The sequence below is a fragment of the Coregonus lavaretus genome (genome assembly GCF_964263955.1).
Source record: "Coregonus lavaretus genome assembly, chromosome: 8".
NCBI lineage: Eukaryota > Metazoa > Chordata > Actinopteri > Salmoniformes > Salmonidae > Coregonus > Coregonus lavaretus.
Genome location: NC_139995.1, coordinates 13,093,045 through 13,118,221, shown reverse-complemented (window position 1 = coordinate 13,118,221; position 25,177 = coordinate 13,093,045). Strand labels below are relative to the sequence as shown.

At 43.0% G+C, this 25,177-nt stretch overlaps 1 protein-coding gene across 1 annotated transcript; it reads left to right on the top strand.

Moving 5' to 3' along the window:
* Positions 1-1,489: 1,489 nt before the first annotated feature.
* plch2b (phospholipase C, eta 2b) lies at positions 1,490-24,440 on the top strand (the record flags this gene model as incomplete). Its single annotated transcript, XM_084166924.1, has 23 exons — positions 1,490-1,512; positions 1,719-1,852; positions 1,929-2,099; positions 3,734-3,880; positions 4,152-4,395; positions 4,711-4,840; positions 9,022-9,192; positions 9,285-9,378; positions 9,544-9,747; positions 19,328-19,448; positions 19,554-19,725; positions 19,893-20,006; positions 20,463-20,537; positions 20,917-21,017; positions 21,124-21,212; positions 21,340-21,525; positions 21,685-21,792; positions 21,944-22,068; positions 22,183-22,267; positions 22,432-22,578; positions 22,762-22,841; positions 22,980-24,177; positions 24,383-24,440. 23 exons carry the CDS (start codon positions 1,490-1,492, stop codon positions 24,397-24,399), a joined length of 3,936 nt encoding a protein of 1,311 aa, XP_084023050.1. The 3' UTR covers positions 24,400-24,440.
* Positions 24,441-25,177: the final 737 nt, after the last annotated feature.

Sequence of the window (25,177 nt, the reverse complement as noted above, 5' to 3'; positions counted from 1 at the left end):
AGGTGCCCTTCTTTGCAAAGCATTGGAAAACCTCCCTGGTCTTTTGTGGTTGAATCTGTGTTTCAAATTCACTGCTAGACTGAGGGACCTTAAAGATAATTGTATGTGTGGGGTACAGAAATGAGGTAGTCATTCAAAAGTCATGTTAAACACTATTATTGCACACGGAGTGAGTCCATGCAACTTATTATGTGACTTGTTAAGCACATTTTTACTACTGAACTTATTTAGGCTTGCCATAACAAACGGGTTGAATACTTATTGACTCAAGACATTTTTTCTTAATTTGTAAACATTTCTAAAAACATAATTCCACTTTGACATTATGGGGTATTGTGTGTAGGTCAGTGAAAAAAAATCTAAATTTAATCCATTTTAAATTCAGGCTGTAACACAACAAAATGTGGAAAAAGTTAAGGGGTATGAATACTTTCTGAATGCATTGTACGCATGGTATACATCTTCCAGCTAAATGCTTACTTGCAGGTTCCTTCTCGACAAAGCAACAACAATAATAAATACGAAAAGATAAGAATACAATCATAAAGTAAATGGCATAAACATTTTAGCAGTAGAAGTATAAGTGAAATACAGGATGGCACAATTTATAGTCCAACATTATGTATTCATATCTAAGAAACAGAGATAATTCAAAGGCACAATTTGTAACTTCTTTGATGCTCAGACAAAAACACACATAGAAAAACAAACATAAGCCAATCAGTGTGCAGAACATAATACCCTCCTCCTTAGTTCTGTCGAGTCAATACTTTTTACCATTATACTGACGATTGCACCTGTTAATTATATAAAATACTTCGTTATCTCTGATAGGCAAGTGTGTTTTTCATAATACAGACACCAAAAATACACAGCAGAGCTAACTCACAAAAGTGTGCAGATCACTTTTCATGTTAGTGTTATTACATGCTGATTGCAAAGAGGGTAATTGTCTAATGAAGGAAGTGCCCACAGTCTGCTGAGAAGGGGAGAGCTAATCTAATTTGTTTGACTGCAGCCTACACTCAGAGTCACGCAACAAATACTAACATCCCATTCCTATCTGGGAGTGTCTTGGATACTCTGCATTCATCTACTTGATGGGACTTCCCTTTTGTGCTACTGAGCGAACATCCCTTTCCCATCCCACCTCTTTCCCTTTCTTTAAGAGCTTACATTTTGCGTGAAAATCCCTCTGCGAAGGCTGTCCTCCCTTAACCCAGGATTACAGCTTGAGGAAGATTTAGTGGTTGACACGTGTTGCACACTTCTCCTCCTGCTGCCACAGTGCAAAACACACTTGTGTGTACAGTGTCTGCCTCACTGAGACCTCTGCTTTGGAATGTTTGGTGAAGAATGGAAATGAATGGGAGTAATCAGGGGCTTTCACTCCCTGTCCTATGGCTAGTTCTTCTGGAGACACATACAAACTGAGGTGGTGGAACATGACAAGGTTTTTAACTCTGCGTGATAAAATAAAAATCTGAAAATGGATATACTTCCTGGATTATGGTAGGGAGTTTGATTTGTCTTCAGGATATTAGTTTTGGTTTGAACCACAGTCCAACTGGAGAGAGGAAGGCTGTGTGAGGGTGACAGACACTGGGTAGAGGACATGAGCGGGAGGCAGGTGTGTAGCTAAATGAGCGGTGCAGGAATGAACGTCAACTCAGTCATGGCACCGCTATCTCCAGGACTAAATGTCAATTTATCTCCAGGACTAAACCCCATCGACACCCCACCAATGGCAGCTCCATCTCCAAGACTGAGTCTCACCACCACCCCACCGATGGCAGCGATATCTCCAAGACTGAGCCTCACCTCTACCCCAGTGATGGCTACCTCGTCTCTAGTAAAGAGTGCCTCTCCATCCATTGCTTCCTTGTCTCCTGGACTGTTCTCACCCTCTCTGTCCTCTCTGAGCCCAGAGAGAAGGGCCTCCTCCCCCTTCGGCAGGTCCTCCAGCAGGTCCCCCACCCCATCCATCATGACATCCCCAAAGCTGTGGCAGAAAACCTCCATCTCCAGACTGGCAGAGGAGTTCTTCTGGATTGGTGGAAGCATTGTAGCACAACCCAAATGGAGACTGGGTCAATATGGTAAGCGACTGATGGAGATATGATATTTGACATATATTTTGTCTTCCCTCAAATTCTTTAATTACTTATTGTAGTGTATTGAGATTATGATGGTGTTAAATGTTTTTCATTAAGAAATGGAATGTTGTTTATGTTAGTATCAAAAGGGAATGTTTTAGTGTAACGCCACATACAACAGACAGGAAGTGTGTTGTAGACAGGGGAGACTGGTGATTGGCCAGAAGAGGGAGCATCTCTTTGCATTGTTTATAAATAGGGGCTAGACTACAGAAAGGGCAGAGCAGCCATTAGAATTGGAGGACACTGCTCTCCAGACCTCGCGAGTCTGTAAACTTATGCTGTAAGCTTGTGATAATGAATAAAGACTTCTAATCAAGGTACAGCTTAAGCGGACTTCTTTGTTTGACAGCAATAGCCACCAGCAGCCGACGCGACACGACATTATTATTTGGGGAGGATACACAGCTGTAAATCATTAGCCACTAAATTTGAACAAAATGTACGAAATAAGGTAGCATATTTTATAACACCTGCAATTGCCTCCTAAACCTTTCCCACCATAAGAGAGTGAAAATTCCGGTAACATGTACGCAGGTAACATGAGTAGATGATGGGTATATGGACTCCACACAATCCCTAGAGATTAGACTGAGTGATGCAGACTAGTGGGCATCACGTGTCTCTCTACTCCAGATTACCGAAGAAGGTTACCTGCTCTTACTGTCATGCTCAAAAATACCATACAAACATACATGCCATTCAAACATGTCATGGGACAGGGGGTCCTAAGAGAATGGGAGCCAGCTCAATTAGAAAGACAGAGTCAACTGTAGATAGGCCTACAGTATGCACTATCAATTAGTCAGTATAAGAGCGTAATATTCTACACTACAGATATTGCAAGGATTAAGTATTTATCTATGTTGTCAGCTAATCTAATAATCAACTGCTAGTTGGTAAATCTCTGCTTGAACCATGCTATTCTCCTCAATTAATCTGAAAGGGATTATATGGGGGGCTTCCCCAGTGTTGTGAAATAACATTTGTAATGTCACCTGTTGATTGAAAGATAATTCAGTACTGTAGGACATATGAGGCAACACATGCTCATGACAAGTCTTGCAATGCACTAGGACAGGGTTCTTCAATTCCGGTCCTGGAGGGCCGAAACACCTCTGTTTTTCATCCTCTCCTTCTAATCAGGGGCTAATTCAGACCTGGGACACCAGGTGAGTGCAATTAACTACCAGGTAGAAATAAAAAACAGAAGTGTTTCAGCCCTCCAGGAGCGGAATTGAAGAACCCTGCACTAGGATCTGTCTTTGTTGTCCCAGTAAACAATTAATAAATGGGCCCAAATGGACTAGCGTTCTATACAGGGGGTGTACTTGTACATCAAGCTGCCTCACGCTACAGAAACAGGATATAGTCTCCGACTCCTATGAGCCGTTCCGGCTCGCACAAGCCAAGGCTCGTGCAAGGCTACTTACTTACTCTATATGGGCCCAAATGCTACAGTTTTAGGGCACACAAGAACAGTACATGGTCAGGATGCCCTGTACCGTATGAGTACAGAGGCCATCTGATGACCCAGTGTGTGTGTGCCTTCCTCCCTCCCTGTGGCCTGTCTGCAGTGGAGAGGTGTATGTGCACCATGCAGACTGGCACCCAGATGACCAAACTGAAAGGGAAGAAGAAGGGGCTGGTCAGGTTCTTCTACCTGGATGAACACAAGTCCTGCATCCGCTGGAGGCCCTCCAGGAAGCACGATAAGGCTAAAAGTGAGTCAGACAAGGAATGTTTCAGATAGGGTTTTATACTGGTACCATGAGGAATACTCTTACATTTTTACTTGGTCTACATTCAACAGTTTACCAGCCCTATTCCATTAGATATTTGAACATAATGTACAAATGTGCACACTGCATGTGTGTATTACCACCTTATAACTCATGTGAAATAGCTATGAGATTTCTGAAAAATTAACAGGTTATTACAGCTGATTGACTGCTAGAATACATTCTTATTCATTTTCATGTTGATTCTCTCCAGTAACCATTGACTCCATCCACGAGGTGTGTGAGGGCAAGAAGTCTGAGATCTTCCAGCGCTATGCAGACAGTTGCTTCGACCCCAACTGCTGCTTCAGTATTTACCATGGTGACCACGTGGAGTCTCTTGACCTGGTCTCCACTAACGGAGATGAGGCCCGGACCTGGATTACTGGCCTGAAATACCTCATGGCTGGCATCAGTGACGAGGACAGTCTGGCAAAGAGACAACGCAAAAGGGACCAATATCCTTTACTCTGTCGCTATGGAGCATATCACTCATAGGGTCCTTTTAACCGATTTATGAAGATAGAACATAGACTATCCTATAAGAGCATAGAATACATCCATTTGACTGATAGAATAGGACCTGAATATCATCAGCCTGTGGGCATTTGATTCAATTAGGATATGATACTTTCCAACGTTTGTGTAAAATTATGTGTAGCAATACACGCAATTCCAGTGATGTCTTGTCACATAGGATGTATTTTGATACACACTAAAAGAAATGTCATTGGTCACTGGTCTCCGTGTCTCATCCTTAACTCTTATTCCACATGGTTACAGCAGACCTTCTCAGAGGCAGACAAAAATGGGGATGGTAATTTGAGCCTGGGAGAGGTTCTTCAGTTACTCCACAAACTCAACGTGAACCTGCCCAGGCAGAAAGTCAGAGAGATGTTTAAGGTAAGATCATAATAATAATATGCCATTTAGCAGACGCTTTTATCCAAAGCGACTTACAGTCATGCGTGCATAAATTTTTTTTTTTTTGTGTATGGGTGGTCCCGGGGATCGAACCCACTACCTTGGCGTTACAAGCGCCGTGCTCTACCAGCTGAGCTACAGAGGACCACGTTCTCTGGAGTGCAGGTTGATGTTCTTGTATCTCAATGTTTCTCATTACATCCTAGAATACAATAACAAGAAATGGTCATCTTTTAAAAGTAGTTTTACAGAAGGTCATTATATGTATCATGTGGGTAAACATATATAAAACAAAACCCAGCATCAATTATGAACTAGTTCGCAAGAGCTTGCATTTCAGGTGTCCTTACATGGTTTGGCACACAATGTATAGTGTTGTATATACATTTACATTTACATTTACGTCATTTAGCAGACACTCTTATCCAGAGTGACTCACAAATTGGTGCATTCACCTTATAGCCAGTGGGATAACCACTTTACAATGTTTTTTTTTGTTTTTTGTTTTTGTTTTTTTTGGGGGGTGGGGTGGGGTAAGGGGGGGGGTAGAAGGATGACTTTATCCTATCCCAGGTATTCCTTAAAGAGGTGGGGTTTCAAATGTCTCCGGAAGGTGGTGAGTGACTCCGCTGTCCTGGCGTCGTGAGGGAACTTGTTCCACCATTGGGGTGCCAGAGCAGCGAACAGTTTTGACTGGGCTGAGCGGGAACTGTGCTTCCGCAGAGGTAGGGGAGCCAGCAGGCCAGAGGTGGATGAACGCAATGCCCTCGTTTGGGTGTAGGGACTGATCAGAGCCTGAAGATATACTGTAGCTATCCCATAGTTCTGTCTGAAAGGTGAGAGGACTTAACCCTAGGCTGCTTTAGAAGCCAGCAACAGGGTTTCACTGTGACAAGACTCTTCCAGAGGGGTTTTAGGGGTCAAAGATCATGGCCTAACAACTTGATCTCCAATCCTAGCTTAGGATGTGTTGTCTTGTCTCAGGATTTCCTAGCCGTACCTTGAGAGAGTGCAGGTTGGTCGCTGTACGTGAGAAGCACGCTACAGGAAGACCAGGCCATATGGTCACCGTTGAACAGAACAGATGGCTATGGTTGTATTAGCCTGCTGTATGTGTTCACACTATGCTCCAGTAATTCACATTGCATTACCTGTCTTCTATCTTTCTTAACCCCTCATGTCAAACACAGTTTTGTTTTGTGGCTGTGCAAGAAGGATTTGTTCTGTGTATTTATCTCAATCTATCAGTGGCTTGGAAATACAATGACATTCCTAAAGGGCCAAGTAATTATACAGAACAAAAATATAAACGCAACATGTAAAGTGTTGGTCCCATGTTTCCTGAGCTGAAAAATAAAATCCTGCTATTTTCCATACGCACAAAATGCTTATTTCGCTCAAATTTGTGCACAAAGGTGATTACACCCTGTTAGTGAGCATTTCTCCTTTCCCAAGATTATCCATCCACCTGACAGGTGTGACATATCAAGAAGCTGATTAAACGGCATGATCATTACACAGGTGCTCTTTGTGCTGGGGACAAAAAAAGGCCACTCTAAAATGTACAGTTTTGTCACAAAACACAATGCCACAGATGTCTCAAGTTTTGAGGGAGTGTGCAATTGGCATGCTGACTGCAGGAATGTCTACAAGAGCTATTGCCAGATAATTGAATGTTCATTCCTCTACCATAAGCAGCCTCCTTGGCAGTACGTCCAACCAGCCTCACAACCACAGACCATGTGTGACCATGGCAGCCCAGGACCTCAACATCCGGCTTCTTCACCTGAAAGATCGTCTGAGACCGGCCACCCGGACAGCTGATGAAACTGTGGGTTTGCACAACTCAAGAATTTCTGCACTAACTGTCAGAAACCGTCTCAGGCACGCTGTGCTCTTTGCGGATGGATCCCGGTTTCAACTGTACTGGGAAGATGTCAGACAGCGTGTATGGTGTCGTGGGGGCGAGCGGTTTGCTGATGTCAACGTTGAAACAGAGTGCCCCTTGTTGCCGGTGTGGTAATGGTATGGGCAGGCATAAGCTACGGACAACAAACACAATTGCATTTTATGAATGGCAATTTGAATGCACAGAGATACTGTGACGAGATCCTGACGCCCATTGTCGTGCCATTCATCTGCCGCCATCACCTCATATTTCAGAATGATAATGCATGGCCCCGTGTCGCAAGGATCTGTACACAATTCCTGGAAGCTGAAAATGTCCCAGTTCTTCCATGGCCTGCATACTCACCAGACATGTTTGGGGTGCTCTGAATCGGCGCACAGCAACTTCGCAGTGCTATTGAAGAGGAGCGGGACAACATATCACAAGCCACAATCAACAGCCTGATCAACTCTATGTGAAGGAGATGTGTCGCGCTGCATGAGGCAAATGGTGGTCACACCAGATACTGATACGGTTTTCTGATCCACGGCCCTACCTTTTTTGGGGGGGTATCTGTGACCAACAGATGCATATCTGTATTCCCAGTCATGTGAAATCCATAGAATAGGGCCTAATGAATTTATTTCAGTTGACTGATTTCCTTACATGAACTGTAACTCAGTAACATCTTTGAAATTGTTGCATGTTGCGTTTATATTTTTGGTTTAATGTAGTTGGAAATCCTTTTGTCATTATTGTGATGTCACCAGATTGACTTTAGATGCAGTATAATTTTAGCAAGCTAACTTTAGCATTGCTAGCTATTTTTGACAAACTTTGCTAGCTAATAACAACTTTGCCTTCTGTCTAAAGTAAATTTGACAACATGATAATCATGACAAAGTTGATTCCTACTATATATTTGCCTACTTTAGTAATGTCATCCAATTTCCAGGCCACTATAGTGTAATTTAGACTAAACAGTCATTAGGCCCAGTTCAGAATGAGTGGGCATCACTGGACTTTTGGGCACCAATATGGCTGCGGCATCTGTAGAACGTTCCTAACAATGGCAACGATGCGACAGAGTGACTGAGGTGTAACCCATGTCAATGACAGAGTGACTGAGGTGTAACCCATGGATATTGCACCAAAAAGGGTTCTGCTATCGTTGCAACCCTTTTTGGTGCTGTATAGAACCCTTTTGAATGGTTCTTTATAGATCCTTTGTGGAGAATGATTCTATAAAAACCCTTTCTTAATCTCAAAGGTTCTACAAATAACCTTTTGAAGAACCATACAGGCAGAGACGGGCAGTATTTATGTTGTATTTGAAATACGTATTGAATTACTTTTGAATTACTTTTCAGTATTTTGTAATTTTTGTTACACTGGCCTGAACTACAATCCAATGTATTTTGTAACAAGATACTTTCGAGAGCTGTAATTTGTATTTTAAAAATACAAAATACTTTTCTATAAAAATAAATTTTTAGCAGTATACATCACAGTCAAAAGTTTTTTTATTCCCGTTACCGAGAATGTTGTTGTAGTTAAGGCGTCTACTTGCAAATGTATTTTGTATTTTCAAAATACAAAATACCTAAAATACCTGTATTTTATCAATCTAGATCTTGTATTTTGTATTTTATTTTTTGGTCGGTCGGGTATTTTGTATTTGTAACAAGATCATTTTAGATGAATCTTTTCCCCATCTAAGCATACAGGATTATTTTGTCTGGTTAGCCATATTATATATTTTTTAAACTCCTTAGGTGTTATTATTGTGTTAATTAACAAGTTGAATCAGGTGTGCTACCTCTGGAACAGCTGCGGGTCCCTGAGGAGAGAATTAAGAAACCCTTGATTTAGACAACAGTTCTCAAATGATGCAAGGCCATATGTGAGTCTTTCACAAGACACCATCACTGGCCATAGTCATATTTAACATGTAATCGCATAACACAACAGATTAGATACACTGTAATGACACTCTCACTCATTGCTGCACAAAAAGAGCTGCGAGCAAACCACGCCACAAAATGTTTGAATGAGCTGCCGCCCCTACATTTTAATTATCACTAAAAGAGGAAATAACCATTTTCTGAACTGCAAAGAACCATTGAAAGGTTCGAAGGGTTCTTTGAGTCATTATGGTTTCAAATAGAACCATCACCCTTCCCAAAGAACCCTTGAGGAACCCTCTTTTCTAAGTGGTTAACACTCACCCTAACCTTAACCCTAACCCTAAATATTTTCTTTCCATCCTCAGAAAGCAGACACAGATGACAACCAGGGTTCGTTAGCTTTTGAAGAATTCTGTACCTTCTATAAGATGATGTCTACACGCAGAGGCCTCTATCTCATCATGCTCTCCTACAGTAATAACAAAGAGTTCATGGACCTAAATGACCTGGTCCATTTCATGGAAAATGAACAGAAGGTAAAACTGAATTAAAAGCAGAATGTAACGGTATTTTTAAAATTATTTAATCATTATTGCTCATTTTTCATCACAATGTTTCTGTTTGGTAGATGGCGGGTGTAACCAGAGAATATTGTCTGGAGATAGTCAGCCAGTTTGAGCCATGTTCTCAAAACCTACAGAATATGGTTCTGGGCATCGATGGTAAGGATTTTACATTAAAGTAGTTTTCATGACACAAGCGCGTGTAACTTAAGAATCACAGCCCACAGAAATAGCCAAAGACACATGAACAGACATGGTGTATCTCCAAGTACAGTAACAGTATGTAAATTACAGAAAAGTCACATATCTCATTTCTTCCCTCAGGTTTCACCAATTACATGCGAAGTCCTGCAGGAGACATCTTTAACCCAGACCACCATCATGTGCACCAGGACATGACCCAGCCCCTGTGTAACTACTTCATAGCCTCGTCCCACAACACCTACCTGACAGGGGACCAGCTTCTGTCTGAGTCCAGGGTAGACATGTATGCCTATGTGCTCCAGGCTGGCTGTCGCTGTGTGGAAGGTAAGCTTAGACACTATAATGACCCTTCAACTGCCTCCCTACCCAAAACATTGCAATGCTGTACTCCTACTTGCTGTACTCAATGCTGTACTCAAACTGTAACCAGTGCCTGCAACCTGGTTCAGGTTATCAGTCAACCTACCAGGGTAGTTACAAACAGTACAGGAATTAAATCATCAACATGTATTGATCATATCTTTACTAATGCTGCAGAGATTTGTTTGAAAACAGTATCCAAATCCATTGGATATAGTAGCCATATCTAGGAAAATCTAAGTTCCAAAGGCTGGGCCTAATATTGTGTATAAGAGGTCATACAATATGTTTTGTAGTGATTCCTATGTTGTTGATGTAAAGAATATATGTTGGTACGTGGTGTGTAATGAGGAGCAAACAGACACTGCACTTGACACAATTATGAAATTGCTTATTTCAGTTACTAATAATAAGCATTCCCCCATTAAGAAAAAGACTGTAAAAACTGTTACATAATTGTATGGTTGAGAGGGATGGCAAATAAGTCTGGCTGCACAACCGATTGGCAAACATATTGCAAATTGAGAAATCATGTGACTAAATTGAATAAAAAGAAGAAGAAAGTACACTATGAAACAAAGATAAGTGACATAAAGAATGATAGTAAAAAGCTTTGGAGCACCTTAAATTACATTTTGGGAAAAAAGGCAAACTCAGCTCCATCATTCATTGAATCAGATGGCTCATTCATCACAAAACCAACTGATATTGCCAACTACTTTAATGATTTTTTCATTGGCAAGATTAGCAATCTTAGGCATGACATGCCAGCAACAATTGTGACACTACACATCCAAGTATGTCTGACCAAATTATGAAAGACAAACGTTGTAATTTTGAATTCCGTAAAGTGAGTGTGGAAGAGGTGATAAAAGTATTGTTGTCTATCAACAATGACCTGCCACTGGGGTCTGACAACTTGGATGGAATATTACTGAGGATAATAGTGGACGATATTGGCACTCCTATTTGCCATATTTTCAATTTAAGCCTACTAGAATGTGTGTGCCCCCAGGCTTGGAGGGAAGCAAATGTAATTCCGCTACCTAAGAATAGCAAAGCCCCCTTTACTGGCTCAAATAGCCGACCAATTAGCCTGTTACCAACCCTTAGTAAACTATTGGAAAAAATGGTGTTTGACCAGATACAATGCTATTTTACAGTAAAGAAATTGACAACAAACTTTCAGCATGCTTATAGAGAAGGACATTCAACAAGCACATCACTTACACAAATGACTGATGATTGGCTGAGAGAAATTGATGATAAAAAGATTGTGGGGGCTGTTTTGTTAGACTTCAGTGTGGCTTTTGACATTATCGATCATAGTCTGCTGCTGGAAAAACGTATGTGTTATGGCTTTACTCCACCTGCTAAATTGTGGATACAGAGTCACCTGTCTAACAGAACACAGAGGGTGTTCTTTAATGGAAACCTCTCCAACATAATCCAGGTAGAATCAGGAATTCCCCAGGGCAACTGTCTAGGCCCATTACTTTTTTCAATCTTTACTAATGACATGCCACTGGCTTTGAGTAAAGCCATAGTGTCTATGTATGTGGATGACTCAACACTATACATGTCAGCTACTACAACGACTGAAATGACTGCAACACTTAACAAAGAGTTGCAGTTAGTTTCAGAGTGGGTGGCAAGGAATAAGTTAGTCCTAAATATTTCTAAAACTAAAAGCATTGTATTTGGAACAAATCATTCACTAAACTCCAAACCTCAATTAAATCCTGTAATAAATAATGTGGAGATTGAGCAAGTTGAAGTGACTAAACTGCTTGGAGTAACCCTGGATTGTAAACTGTCATGGTCAAAACATATTGATACAACAGTAGCTAAGATGGGGAGAAGTCTGTCCATAATAAAGCGCTGCTATACCTTCTTAACAGCACTATCAACAAGGCAGGTCCTACAGGCTCTAGTTTTATCGCACCTGGACTACTGTTCAGTCGTGTGGTCAGGTGCCACAAAGAGGGACTTAGGAAAATTGCAATTGGCTCAGAACAGGGCAGCACGGCTACTGGCCCTTGGATGTACACAGAGAGCAATCATTAATAATATGCATGTCAATCTCTCCTGGTTCAAAGTGGAGGAGAGATTGACTTCATAACTGCTTGTGCTTGTGAGAGGTGTTGACATGTTGAAAGCACCGAGCTGTCTGTTTGAACGACTGGCACACAGCTCAGACACCCATCCATACCCCACAAGACATGCCACCAGAGGTCTCTTCACAGTCCCCAAGTCCAGAACAGACTATGGGAGGTGCACAGTACTACATAGAGCCATGACTACATGGAACTCTATTCCACATCAGGTAACTGATGCAAGCAGTAGAATCAGATTTAAAAAACAGTTAAAAATACACCTTTTGGAACAGCTGGGACTGTGAAGCAACACAAACATAGGCACAGACACATGCATACACACACATGATAACATACGCTCTATACACACACGTACACATGGATTTTGTGTTGTAGATATGTGGTAGTGGTGGAGTAGGGGCCTGAGGGCACACATTTAGTGTGCTGTGAAATCTGTTATGAATGTATTGTAATGTTTTTTTTAAATGTATAACTGCCTTCATTTTGCTGGACCCCAGGAAGAGTAGCTTCTGCCTTGGCAGCAGCTAATGGGGATCCATAATAAATACAAATACAAATACTTAAGTGATAATGCCAGAGAAGCCGGTGTTTGCTGATTTGTTTAAGAGACGTCTGGATACTGTGTATCAGGATTTTGTGGCCATTTACACAGATGGTTCAAAAGATCCAAGGACAGGACGTAGTGGGTCAGCATTTGTAGTGCAGGAATGTGGGGTGGCAGTCAGGAAACGTATTACAGATCATCTGGCTGTATATACGGCGGAGCTGATGGCCATACTGTACAGTTTTTCCGCCGGAATCACTGAATCACTGGACCTTTAACTCCGGATTCATCGCTACCAGCTAGCTGCAACAAAATGGACGCTGTGGTCTGGCTAATCATCCTGAGCTAGGCCCATCTCCCGGCTATCTACCTCTCTGTCAACCGGACGGGACCACCTAGTGTTGACACGGAGCCCCGCCGATCCTACATGACTGGTCTGCCGACGAAATCGTCTGATGTGGTTACGACGTTAACCACGAAGATTCCATCTGCTAGCCCCGGCCCGCTAGCACACGCTAGCCGTGGCCTCTTACACACGCTAGCCGTGGCCTAGTGCTAGCCGCAGCCTCCGAACTATCCTATTGCTGTTCACCGGACCTTATGATACTCCTGAGTGGCGCAGTGGTCTAAGGCACTGCATCGCAGTGCTAACTGTGCCACTAGAGATCCTGGTTCGAATCCAGGCTCTGTCGCAGCCGGCCACGACCGGGAGACTCATGGGCGGCGCACAATTGGCCCAGCGTCGTCCAGGGTAGGGGAGGGAATGGCCGGCAGGGATGTAGCTCAGTTGATAGAGCATGGCGTTTGCAACGCCAGGGTTGTGGGTTCGATTCCCACGGGGGGCCAGTGTAAAAAAAAAAGATGTATTCACTAACTGTAAGTCGCTCTGGATAAGAGCGTCTGCTAAATGACTAAAAATGTAAATAACTCAGCTATACAGCTGATGTCTGCTGGACTGTTCCTTTTTACGGTACTACATCCTGTTTATGTTTAGCCTCAGCCCAAACATGGTTAACTTATTGTTGTTTCGGTTATTTCTAATTGTACTATTTCACTGTAGACCCCCCAGCTCAGCTAAACCTGCCTTCGATAGCTCCTTTGTCCCACCCCCTATACACGCGGAGACCGACTCAATTGATGCTTCCAGCGATGCTATCTCTTTCATTGTTACCCAACGCTTAGGTTTACCTCCACTTTACTCATATCCTTCCATATCCTTGTCTGTACATAATGTCCTGAATCTTTTCTATAACACCCGGAAATCTGCCCCCTTTATTCTATGTACCCAACGCACTAGAAGACCAGTTCTTAAAGCCTTTAGCCGTATCCTTATTCTAGTCCTCCTCTGTTCCTCTGGTGATGTAGAGGCTAACCCAGGCCCTGCAGCCCTCAGTATCACTCCTACTCCCCAGGCGCTATCATTTGCTGACTTCTGTAATCGCAAAAGTCTTGGTTTCTTGCACATAAATATCAGAAGTCTACTTCCTAAGTTTGAGTTATTCACTGCGTTAGCACACTCCGCCAACCCTGATGTTCTAGCAGTGTCTGAATCCTGGCTCAGGAAGGCCACCAAAAATTCTGAAATTTCCATCCCCAACTATAACATTTTCCGTCTAGATAGAACTGCCAAAGGGGGTGGAGTTGCAATCTACTGTAGAGATAGCCTGCAGAGCTCTATCATACTATCCAGGTCTGTGCCCAAACAGTTTGAGCTTCTACTTCTAAAAATCCACCTTTCCAGAAATAAGTCTCTCACTGTTGCCGCTTGCTACAGACCCCCCTCAGCCCCTAGCTGTGCCCTGGACACCATATGTGAATTGATTGCCCCCCATTTATCCTCAGAGTTCGTACTGCTTGGTGACCTAAATTGGGATATGCTTAATACCCCAGCCATCCTACAATCCAAACTAGATGCCCTCAACCTCACGCAAATTATCAACGAACCTACCAGGTACAACCCTAAATCCGTAAACATGGGTACCCTCATAGATATCATCCTGACTAACATACCCTCTAAATACACCTCAGCTGTCTTCAACCAGGATCTCAGCGATCACTGCCTTATTGCCTGCGTCCGTAACGGGTCCGCGGTCAAACGACCACCCCTCATCACTGTCAAACACTCCCTAAAACACTTTAGCGAGGAGGCCTTCCTAATTGACCTGGCCCAGGTATCCTGGATGGATATAGATCTCATTCCGTCAGTAGAGGATGCCTGGTTGTTCCTTAAAAGTAATTTCCTCTCAATCTTAAATAAACATGCCCCATTCAAAAAATACAGAACTAAGAACCGATATAGCCCCTGGTTCTCCTCAGACTTGACTGCCCTTGACCAGCACAAAAACATCCTGTGGCGTACAGCATTAGCATCAAATAGCCCCCGCGATATGCAACTTTTCAGGGAAGTTAGGAACCAATATACACAAGCAGTCAGGAAAGCAAAGGCTAACTTTTTCAAACAGAAATTTGCATCCTGTAGCACTAACTCCAAAAAGTTTTGGGACACTGTAAAATCCATGGAGAATAAGAGCACTTCCTCCCAGCTGCCCACTGCACTGAGGCTTGGAAACACTATCACCACCGATTAATCTACAATAATCGAGAATTTCAACAAGCATTTTGCTACAGCTGGCCATGCTTTCCATCTGGCTACCACTACCCCGGCCACCAACTCTGCACCCTCTGCTGCAACTTGCCCATGCCCCCCCCCGCTTCTCCTTCACACAAATTCAGACAGCTGATGTTTTGAAAGCGCTGCAAAATCTGGACCCCTACAAATCAGCTGGGCTAGACAATCTGGACCCTTTCTTTCTAAAACTAGCCGCCGAAATTGTCGCAACCCCTATTACTAGTCTGTTCAACCTCTCTTTCATAACGTCTGAGATCCCCAGAGATTGGAAAGCTGCCGCGGTCATCCCCCTCTTCAAAGGGGGTGACACTCTAGATCCAAACTGCTACAGACCTATATCCATCCTGCCCTGCCTTTCGAAAGTATTTGAAAGCCAAGTTAACAAACAGATCACCGACCATTTCGAATACCACCGTACCTTCTCCGCTATGCAATCCGGTTTCCGAGCTGGTCATGGGTGCACTTCAGCCACGCTCAAGGTCCTAAACGATATTATAACCGCGATTGATAATAGACAGTACTGTGCAGCCGTCTTCATCGACCTGGCCAAGGCTTTCGACTCTGTCAACCACCGCATTCTTATTGGCAGACTAAATAGCCTTGGTTTCTCAAATGACTGCCTCGCCTGGTTCACCAACTACTTCTCAGATAGAGTTCAGTGTGTCAAATCGGAGGGCCTGTTGTCTGGACCTATGGCAGTCTCTATGGGGGTGCCACAGGGTTCAATTCTTGGGCCGACACTTTTCTCCGTGTATATCAATGATGTCGCTCTTGCTGCTGGTGACTCTCAGATCCACCTCTACGCAGACGACACCATTTTGTATACATCTGGCCCTTCATTGGACACTGTGTTAACAAACCTCCAAACGAGCTTCAATGCCATACAACACTCCTTCAGTAGCCTCCAACTGCTCTTAAACACTAGTAAAACTAAATGCATGCTTTTCAATCGAACGCTGCTGGCACCCGCCCACCCGACTAGAATCACCACTCTCGACGGGTCTGACCTAGAGTATGTGGACAACTACAAATACCTAGGTGTCTGGTTAGACTGTAAACTCAACTTCCAGACTCACATAAAGAATCTCCAATCCAAAGTTAAATCTAGAATCGGCTTCCTATTTCGCAACAAAGCCTCCTTCACTCATGCTGCCAAACATGCCCTCGTAAAACTGACTATCCTACCGATCCTTGACTTCGGCGATGTCATTTACAAAATAGCCTCCAACACTCTACTCAGCAAATTGGATGTAGTCTATCACAGTGCCATCCGTTTTGTCTCCAAAGCCCCATACACTACCCACCACTGTGACCTGTACGCTCTTGTTGGCTGGTCCTCACTACATGTTCGTCGTCAAACCCACTGGCTCCAGGCCATCTATAAATCACTGCTAGGCAAATCCCCGCCTTATCTTAGCTCATTGGTCACCATAGCAGCACCCACCCGTAGTCTGCGCTCCAGCAGGTATATCTCACTGGTCATTCCCAAAGCCAACACCTCCTTTGGCCGCCATTCCTTCCAGTTCTCTGCTGCCAATGACTGGAACGAATTGCAAAAATCTCTGAAGCTGGAGACTCTTATCTCCCTCAATAACTTTAAGCATCAGTTGTCAGAGCACCTTACCGATCACTGCACCTGTACACAGCCCATCTGAAATTAGCCCACCCAACTACCTCATCCCTATATTGTTATTTATTTTGCTCTTTTGCACCCCAGTATCTCTATTTGCACATAATCTCTTGCACATCTAGCATTGCAGTGTTAATACTATTGTAATTATTTTGCACTATAGCCTATTTATTGACTTACCTCCATAACTTGCTACATTTGCACACACTGTATATATATTTTCTGTTGTATTTTTGACTTTATGTTTTTACCCCATATGTAACTCTGTGTTGTTTTTATTGCACTGCTTTGCTTTATCTTGGCCAGGTCGCAGTTGTAAATGAGAACCTGTTCTCAACTGGCTTACCTGGTTAAATAAAGGTGAAATAAAAAAAATATATAAAAAAAAAATACTGTTGGCCTTGCAGTGGGTGGAGGAAGTCAAACCAGACAGAGTAGTTATTTGCTCTGATTAATGTGCAGTGTTGATGAAGCTCCAGTTCTATAGCTCATGTAGCAGAAAATACCTGCTTTATGAGGTGCTACAAACCCATGGCAGGGTTAGACAGATGGGTATACAGATAAGATTTACTTAGGTCCCAGCTCATGTGGGGGTGGAGGGGAATGAGGCAGTTGATGTACTGACTAAACAAGCACTTAGTAGTGGGGATGTTGAGGTTGTAGTTTCAATGAGCAAGGCAAAAAGCCTGAAATGGATGGTGCACCAGTGATGGTGCAGAGATGGCAGGAGCAGTGGAATAGAGAAAATAAGGGAAGGCATTTATTTCAAGTACAGAGGAAAGTCAGGGAGGGGAGGACGCAGGAAGGGACAGAAGAGAGGAGGCTATTTTTACAAGATTAAGGGTGGGACACAGCCGGTTGGAGAAGACCTTAAAGTGATAGGAAAGCATCCAACAGGAAAGTGTGATTATTGCCAGGAAACAGAGACCGTGGAGCGTGTATTGCTTCAGTGTGGGCAGTATCAGAGGGAAAGAGAGAGGCTGAGCTCTAGTATGATGGAGAAGGGGATACTGGACATTATTTTAAGGAGTATGTTGAGTAGAACATCATTAGATATAGTCTCAAATATTTTGTTACGGGCTGGCAGGTAGGATTTTGTTTCTCCCTGTCTCTGGCCCACACTCCAGTACAGTAGGTTGCGGTAATGCACCATAACGTTGGATGCCAATCGCCGATAAACCCCACTGAAGAAGAAGAAGAAGCAAGCCGGTGTTTGGAGGATATGTTGGCACGGGTGTTGTTAGGCCCGAGACGAGGGCATTATCACTTTTATACAACGGGTTACCAACATATTCAAATATAGATTAACATATTTTCATTAAAAACGTTGTTTTGATGAATTTAATCTTACTATTTCATCATTCCATGAGATATAGTCCCAACACAAATCTAGGGTTGCTATCCAAGCCGGCTGGTCGGTCGTTCTATCGGTTCGGTTGTCAGAGACGCGACCTAGTCGTTAAGTCTTTTTGTTTTAAATCTATGGACGCGACCCAGTCGTTCGTTCTAAATGTTCCGTTGCCATAATGGCTGGCAACGTTCTTATCCCTTGCTCGCTAGCTAGCAAACTTTGGCTAACACAGTCACGTCAAACAGTGTAGCCATAATAGTAGCAAAGTAGCTGAATTTACGTTGGTTTAAGCTGTTTTCTAGTGATTTTGGGGGGGAGACATCCATAGCAATGAACTAATGATTTGCGATTTCGCCTGGCACAGAACATTTGCTCTCTCGCCAGGCCACTGTTCAGAAGAGATAGCCAACTACACAGCTAACACAATCACTTAAAACTGAAAATGGAATGACAGCAAACTAGCTGCATTTCATTTCATTTTACCTGTTTTCTATTGACATTCTTTGTATCCATAAAATTAATGCCAGCTGATTTATGATTTCAACTGGCTGAGAAAAGCTGCCTGTCTGTCTCGTCCCGACTCCTGACATGTTCATTATAATGGGACAGCTGTAGATCGAATTTCAATATTGAAACAATGCTGCAAATGTCAGAGACAGACACCAAGGTTTATACAAATCTCCGCTGTTGAAAATCAAATGCTAGTCTAAAAGAAATGGGAGATAATGTCTAAATGCTTTTTATAGTGGAGAACAAGTTTATAAATTGCCTGGCTGGGCTGATGAGACAGTGGATTGCGCAGTGAGAATGGACAGAGTAAATAGGCATTTCAACGTCATAGTTTAGCTAGTGGTAACTTGTGGAATAGACACCGGCTGGAATGTGGTTTTAACCAATTAGCATCCAGGATTAGACCCACCGTTGTATAACAGACCATATACCACGGGTATGACAAAACATATATTTGTACTGCTCTAATTACATTGTTAGCCAGTTTCTAATAGCAATAAGGCACCTCGGGGGTTTGTGGTGTATGGCCAATATACCACGGCTAAGGCCTGTTCGTACACACGACGCAACGCGAAGTGCCTGGATACAGCCCTTAGCCATGGTAAATTGGCCATATACCACACCCCCTCGGGCCTTATTAGTTAAATAGACACTGGCTGGAATGCGGTTTTAACCAATCAGCATCCAGGATTAGACCCACCCGTTGTATAACAGTACTTACCATCCTCATCACTCACTCACTCACTCTTTCTCTGTCTCTCAGTGGACTGCTGGGATGGACCAGACGGGGAACCTATCGTCCATCATGGCTACACCCTGACGTCCAAGATCCTCTTCAAAGACGTCATTGAAACCATTAACAAATATGCCTTCACAAAGAATCAGTGAGTACCTTTATTTTGTCACGATGTCCTGCCCAGGTATAGATAGCAATAGAAAACCATTCATGGGCAACACACATTCCAATATGTTATGCCATACATCCCTAGGTACCCAGTGATCCTATCCATAGAGAACCATTGCACAGTTCCCCAGCAGAAGAAGATGGCTGAGTATCTGATGGAGGTGCTCCAGGATAAGGTGGACCTGTCTACGGTCAATGTGAATGAATTCAGAAAGCTGCCCTCCCCAGAGCTCCTGAAAGGGAAAGTTCTAGTCAAGGTAAAGCCATATTTCTTTATCAATGTGCTGTGCAACCAATAGTAGCAGTCAGTCATTTCCATAGTGGCGATTTCCAAATCATAAAACTTTACCCAAATAAAACAACATTACAGAACACCTTCTGTGAAAATATTAATGTAATAAACAGACTGGTTGTTATTCCTCAGGGAAAGAAGCTTCCAGCGAACATTGACGATGATGCAGAGGAGGGGGATGTGTCGGATGAAGACAGTGAGGAAGAGGAAGAGGAGGATGAAGATGACAGCCAGATAAACACAGATGTAAGGACATTACTACCGTTTAGCTAAAATAGACTGAGGGTAAAATATAAATGTGTCAATGAGTAAAACTATCCCAGGTCATTTGTCATGTTCCTAAAGCCCCTCTAGGTGGCATAATACCCAAATGTGTGGCATCAATGAGTGTCTCATTCCTGTAAGCCCAGTGCCCTTATTCTTTGGGGATATCTGAAAACGATTTCAAGTCATGGCTGTTTGATAGTGGATGTTATGTGAATTTCATGTGTTTCAGTTTACCTAGTTACAAATATCTGATTGCTGTACTTTTTTGCTGACTTCAGAGAACAAAGAAAAGCATACCTCATGATTTTATCAGGTGCTTTGTCATAAGATGATGCCAAAGCCATTAGGATTTACATCAGACAGTGAGATAGCTAGTTGGCTGATTGATTGTGTATGCATGGAGTCTAGAGTCTTGAATATGTTTGACTATTTAAGGGGAACGCTGCTGGCACTGCAGATGAATCCAAACCCAAGAAACGCAGGTCTATCATGGGCAGCTTCAGACGCAAGGTCAGCCTATTCTCTCATACTACGTCCTAACCCGGTCTTCGCTTCACCACGCTTTCCAATCATGCTTATGCAAATGAACATCGCTCCACTTCACCATTCCTTCCGCCATGCAAATTAGTCTTACAGTGAGGGAAAAAAGTATTTGATCCCCTGCTGATTTTGTACGTTTGCCCACTGACAAAGACATGATCAGTCTATAATTTTAATGCTAGGTTTATTTGAACATTGAGAGACAGAATAACAACAAAAAAATCCAGAAAAACGCATGTCAAAAATGTTACTGCTCTAACATCTTTCCATACTCTGGTTATAATAGAAATGTCCCCATCTGGAAGACCCTTGTTGCACTAAATGCTGACTGTTCATGTCTTGTATTTAGAGGAAAAAGAAGAAGAAAAAGAAGCTAATGCTTAATTTAGACCATGCGGACCAAGAGAACCCCATCATGAGAGACAAAACACAAATTGTGTACCACAACAAGTAAAGCCATTCAAACATGACATACTGTTATCAAACCATTTACTTGAACTTTTAAACATTGATCCATGCATCCACTTATCTCTGCCCATCCCCTATTCACCCACAGGAAAGGGAAGACGATGAGGTTATCCCGAGCCCTGTCTGACCTCGTCAAGTACACCAAGTCTGTCCGGGTCCATGACATTGAAACACAAGGTAGTATCCACGTTCAAACAAAGTAATTTCTGCTTAATTCAACAATATCACAAGTTCTTTCAGCATGGGAGTCATTCTACCTCTTGGTTGTCAGTGTGTTTGAACCTATGTGTTTTCTGGTTGGCAGCTTATATGACCAGTTGGCAAGTGTCTTCCCTCAATGAGAGCATTGTGAACCAGATCATGGCTCTGAAGCCAGCTCAGTTGGTGCGATTCAACCAGAGACAGCTACTACGTGTTTACCCCTCCAACTACCGTGTGGACTCTAGCAACTTCAACCCACAGCCCTTCTGGAACGCAGGATGCCATATGGGTAAGAGACCCTGCTCATACAATACCTTAAGGGTGCTTTGCTTTGCTTTGCTTATAGAGAAAAACAAGACAGTCTAGAGGCAAATATCTCAACTTCAGTCTGATTCAGAACAGTGGTCGTACTCTAAATTATATTTCTTGTCTTGTGTTATCTTTTCAGTTGCACTGAATTACCAAACAGAGGGCCGCATGCTTGAACTGAACAGAGCCAAGTTCTCAACCAATGGCAACTGTGGATACTTACTGAAGCCCAGGTGCATGAATAAAGGTGGGTACTATTAGAAAACAAGGGTAACTGTAGTTGAAGCCAAAATGCAGACATGAGCAAACTGATTATACAATTAAACACTATAAATGCACAGTAGTTGTTTCTCGGACTAAGAGTTTGCTGGCTGAATGTTGCCCTCTGTGTTGCCCAGGTTTCTTTAACCCTACGCTGGAGGACCCTCTGCCAGGACAGAAGAAGACTCAATTGGTACTGAAGATCATCAGTGGGCAGCAGCTGCCAAAACCTAAAGACTCAATGCTGGGGGATAGAGGGGAGGTGAGACATATCTGACAACCTCAATTGGCCTCTTTTATGTGAGGAGACTACAAGGCTATTTGTCTTGTCACTTGTGCGTTGTATGTGAATGTGTCTTATTTGTTGTTTTTGTAGATTATTGATCCTTTTGTAGAGGTGGAGATCATCGGTCTGCCTATTGATTGCTGTAAGCAGCAGACAAGGGTGGTGGATGATAATGGTGAGCATTGACCTCAGCTATTTAGTTTCCTTTTTTTTTTTTAACAAGGTGCTCATTCAACTACGCATTTTGATATTCTGTTAAACTTCTGTTGAATGAAAAGCACTGAAAGGTTGTGGAAATGCAATTGAAGTTAATAGTCTTCCTTCTCTGTGCCATTGTAGGCTTCAACCCCATGTGGGAGGAGAGCCTGGTCTTCACCCTCCACATGACCCAGATTGCACTGGTGCGTTTCCAGGTGTGGGACCATGATCCGATAGGACAAAACTTCATTGGACAGAGGACCATAGCGTTCGTCAGCATGATGCCAGGTAAGGTAGCTGGAGGGATTAACCAGGTCTCTACTTCTTCATCAGAGAGAAGACATTTGGATCGTCATCATAACAAGTGTGCCATTATCATGGATTGCTCTGTAAAAACAAAACGCATGTAATTTTGGGATTCATGTGATAACTGGTTGATTTTACCTTATAATCTTTTTTTTTTAATGTAAGGTTATCGCCATGTCTATCTTGAGGGCATGGAGGAGGCCTCCATCTTTGTTCATGTTGCTGTAAATGACATCACAGGAAAGGTAGGCCTAAGCACTGAGTTGAAGTTTTGCTTTACCTGTATTGCTGTAGTTGAAGAGTAAGGTTTAGATTTTCTTTAACATTGAGTCAATTCACAACTCACTTTCTCTTGAATTCAACACTTGTTTTCTGTCACATAGGTTAAGCCAAGTAATGCTGTAAAGGGTTTTTTGAAAAAAGCTACGAAGAAAGGGTCAGGCAAGGAGCCAAAGACGGTCTCTATGCACCTCTCCACTTACTCATCAGAGGACGTCCGTCAGCGGTACCGCAAGGACCTGGACTCCTACTCCCAGGAGAGCAGCGGGAACGGCAGCATGTTACTGACGCCTGCAGGCATAGACTACCATAGAGGGACTCAGAGCGAACCACTGAAGCGAGCGCACAGGGTGCAAATTCTGGAGGAGGAAATCCAGGGTGCTCCTCCAAAGGAGGAGAAAAAGAAGGAGGGGAAAAGGAAGGAGGGGAAAAGGAAGGGCATCCTCGTCCGCATGTCCTCCACCATCTCCAACTCTGGGGCATCCATCCCGTGCATCACAGCAACAAGCCCAGACCTGGAGGATGTGTTTCAGTCGTCTCAGCCACAGAGTCCAGAACCAGAGAGCCAAATGCAGTCGTTTCAGGCAGCCTGGCCAGATCTGGAAGACCAGGTTCAGTCTTTCCATGCACACTGGCCGGGCCAGGACAACCCAGGTCAGTCATTTGAGCCTGAGTGGCCAGACCCACCTGAGATTGAGGACATAGCAGGAGAACCACTGACAAAGCTTAACAGTAAGCCTGCACCCCAAACTGTATCAGAACATCTGAATCAGCCCCAACCCCAGCTCCATCACCAGGCCCAGCCCCAGTCCCTACCCCAGGCCCTGGCCCAGGCCCAGGCCCAGCCCCAGTCTGATCCTGAGGTCATTCTCCGGATCCGACACCCACCATCCTCCCCTGTCAGAGTTAGACGGACCCTGGAGACCCCAGCCAGCCAACTCCCCTCCAACACGTCACGGACAAAGGCCCGCTCTCGCAGTGTTCCACGAAAGCAGCATGCCTCCCCCATCACCCCGGTAGTTAACCGCAGGGCTGCTGTGCACTGGCAGCCTCAGACTCCTTCCCCTCCTCCCCCCCAGAACCATTGCAGCTATGGCCACAAGCCCATACCCAACGGCCTCTACCTGTCTGACAGTGACTCCAGCAGTGGTGGCAGTATAGACAGTCTGAGTCTGGAGCTCCTGCCCTCGCGCGTGCCAGTCGGTGGGCAGAGGGAAGTGGGCACCCTGCAGAGAGAGATGAATGCCCTCTTTGACCAGAAGATGAAGGAGATCCGCTGTAAATCCCCACTATTTTTTCACGGTAAAAGTGACTCTTATTATACGATATATTATTATATTATTATATCCCAGCTAGAGAGCATGCCAATGTTAAAGACGCATTGTTTTTTGAGTCACAAAGTATGTGTACCTGTATGCTCAGATCATCGACATTACAAAATATTTTGTTGATTGATGACCCTGGAATTATAATAATGACAATTTAGTTTGCTGTGTTTTATTTCCAGATTACTCTACGCTATAGTAATCAGACACTACAAGGACCACAGCAGTGAGCAGCCAATTGGAATAAGCATGGGAGTAGGAAATACACTTGTAAACATATAGCATTACCTTGTATGTATCTAGATGTATGTACAAATTATGTCATCTCCACATTTGAGACCGAACAAGTTTATTAGTATAAGGTAATCACTATTTTTTTTGTTGATGTGGGTATTGTGATTTTGCATCATGGTGCATTTATTGTAAATAGAACGTAATACCAAAGTGAATCGTTCAGAATGGAACATACATTCATTATTAGACTGGTTTTATTGAAAGATGTGCTCTAACTTTTACATCAACATCATTCTATTACATAATGCTTTTTTATGTGTTGAGTTCTATAATAACAAAAACATTTATTTAAGTGAACTTACGGTTTTATAGTTTTGAAAGGAATGTGCAAAATGTGTGCTGCCAATTGTACAAAAACAGTTAAATATTCTTAGTATCAATAATATGTAAATGTCTAATCTACTTTAAAATGAATAACTGCATAATTTAATTAATAACAGTAATATATTGCTCTCAGTATTTGTGCTGATCAAAAGTACTGAAATGTAAACTCTTTGAAACTGATTATTTTTCATAATTTACAGATGACTTGACTTGGACCTTCATGTTTAATTTCTATTTTTGCACCGCTCTTAAATCTTTCTAAATCAGTACACATGAAATAATTTGTAACAGTAAATATACATGTTGTTTTTCTCAATAAAATATCTTAAACATAATACTGTAGTATTGTTAATTTACTC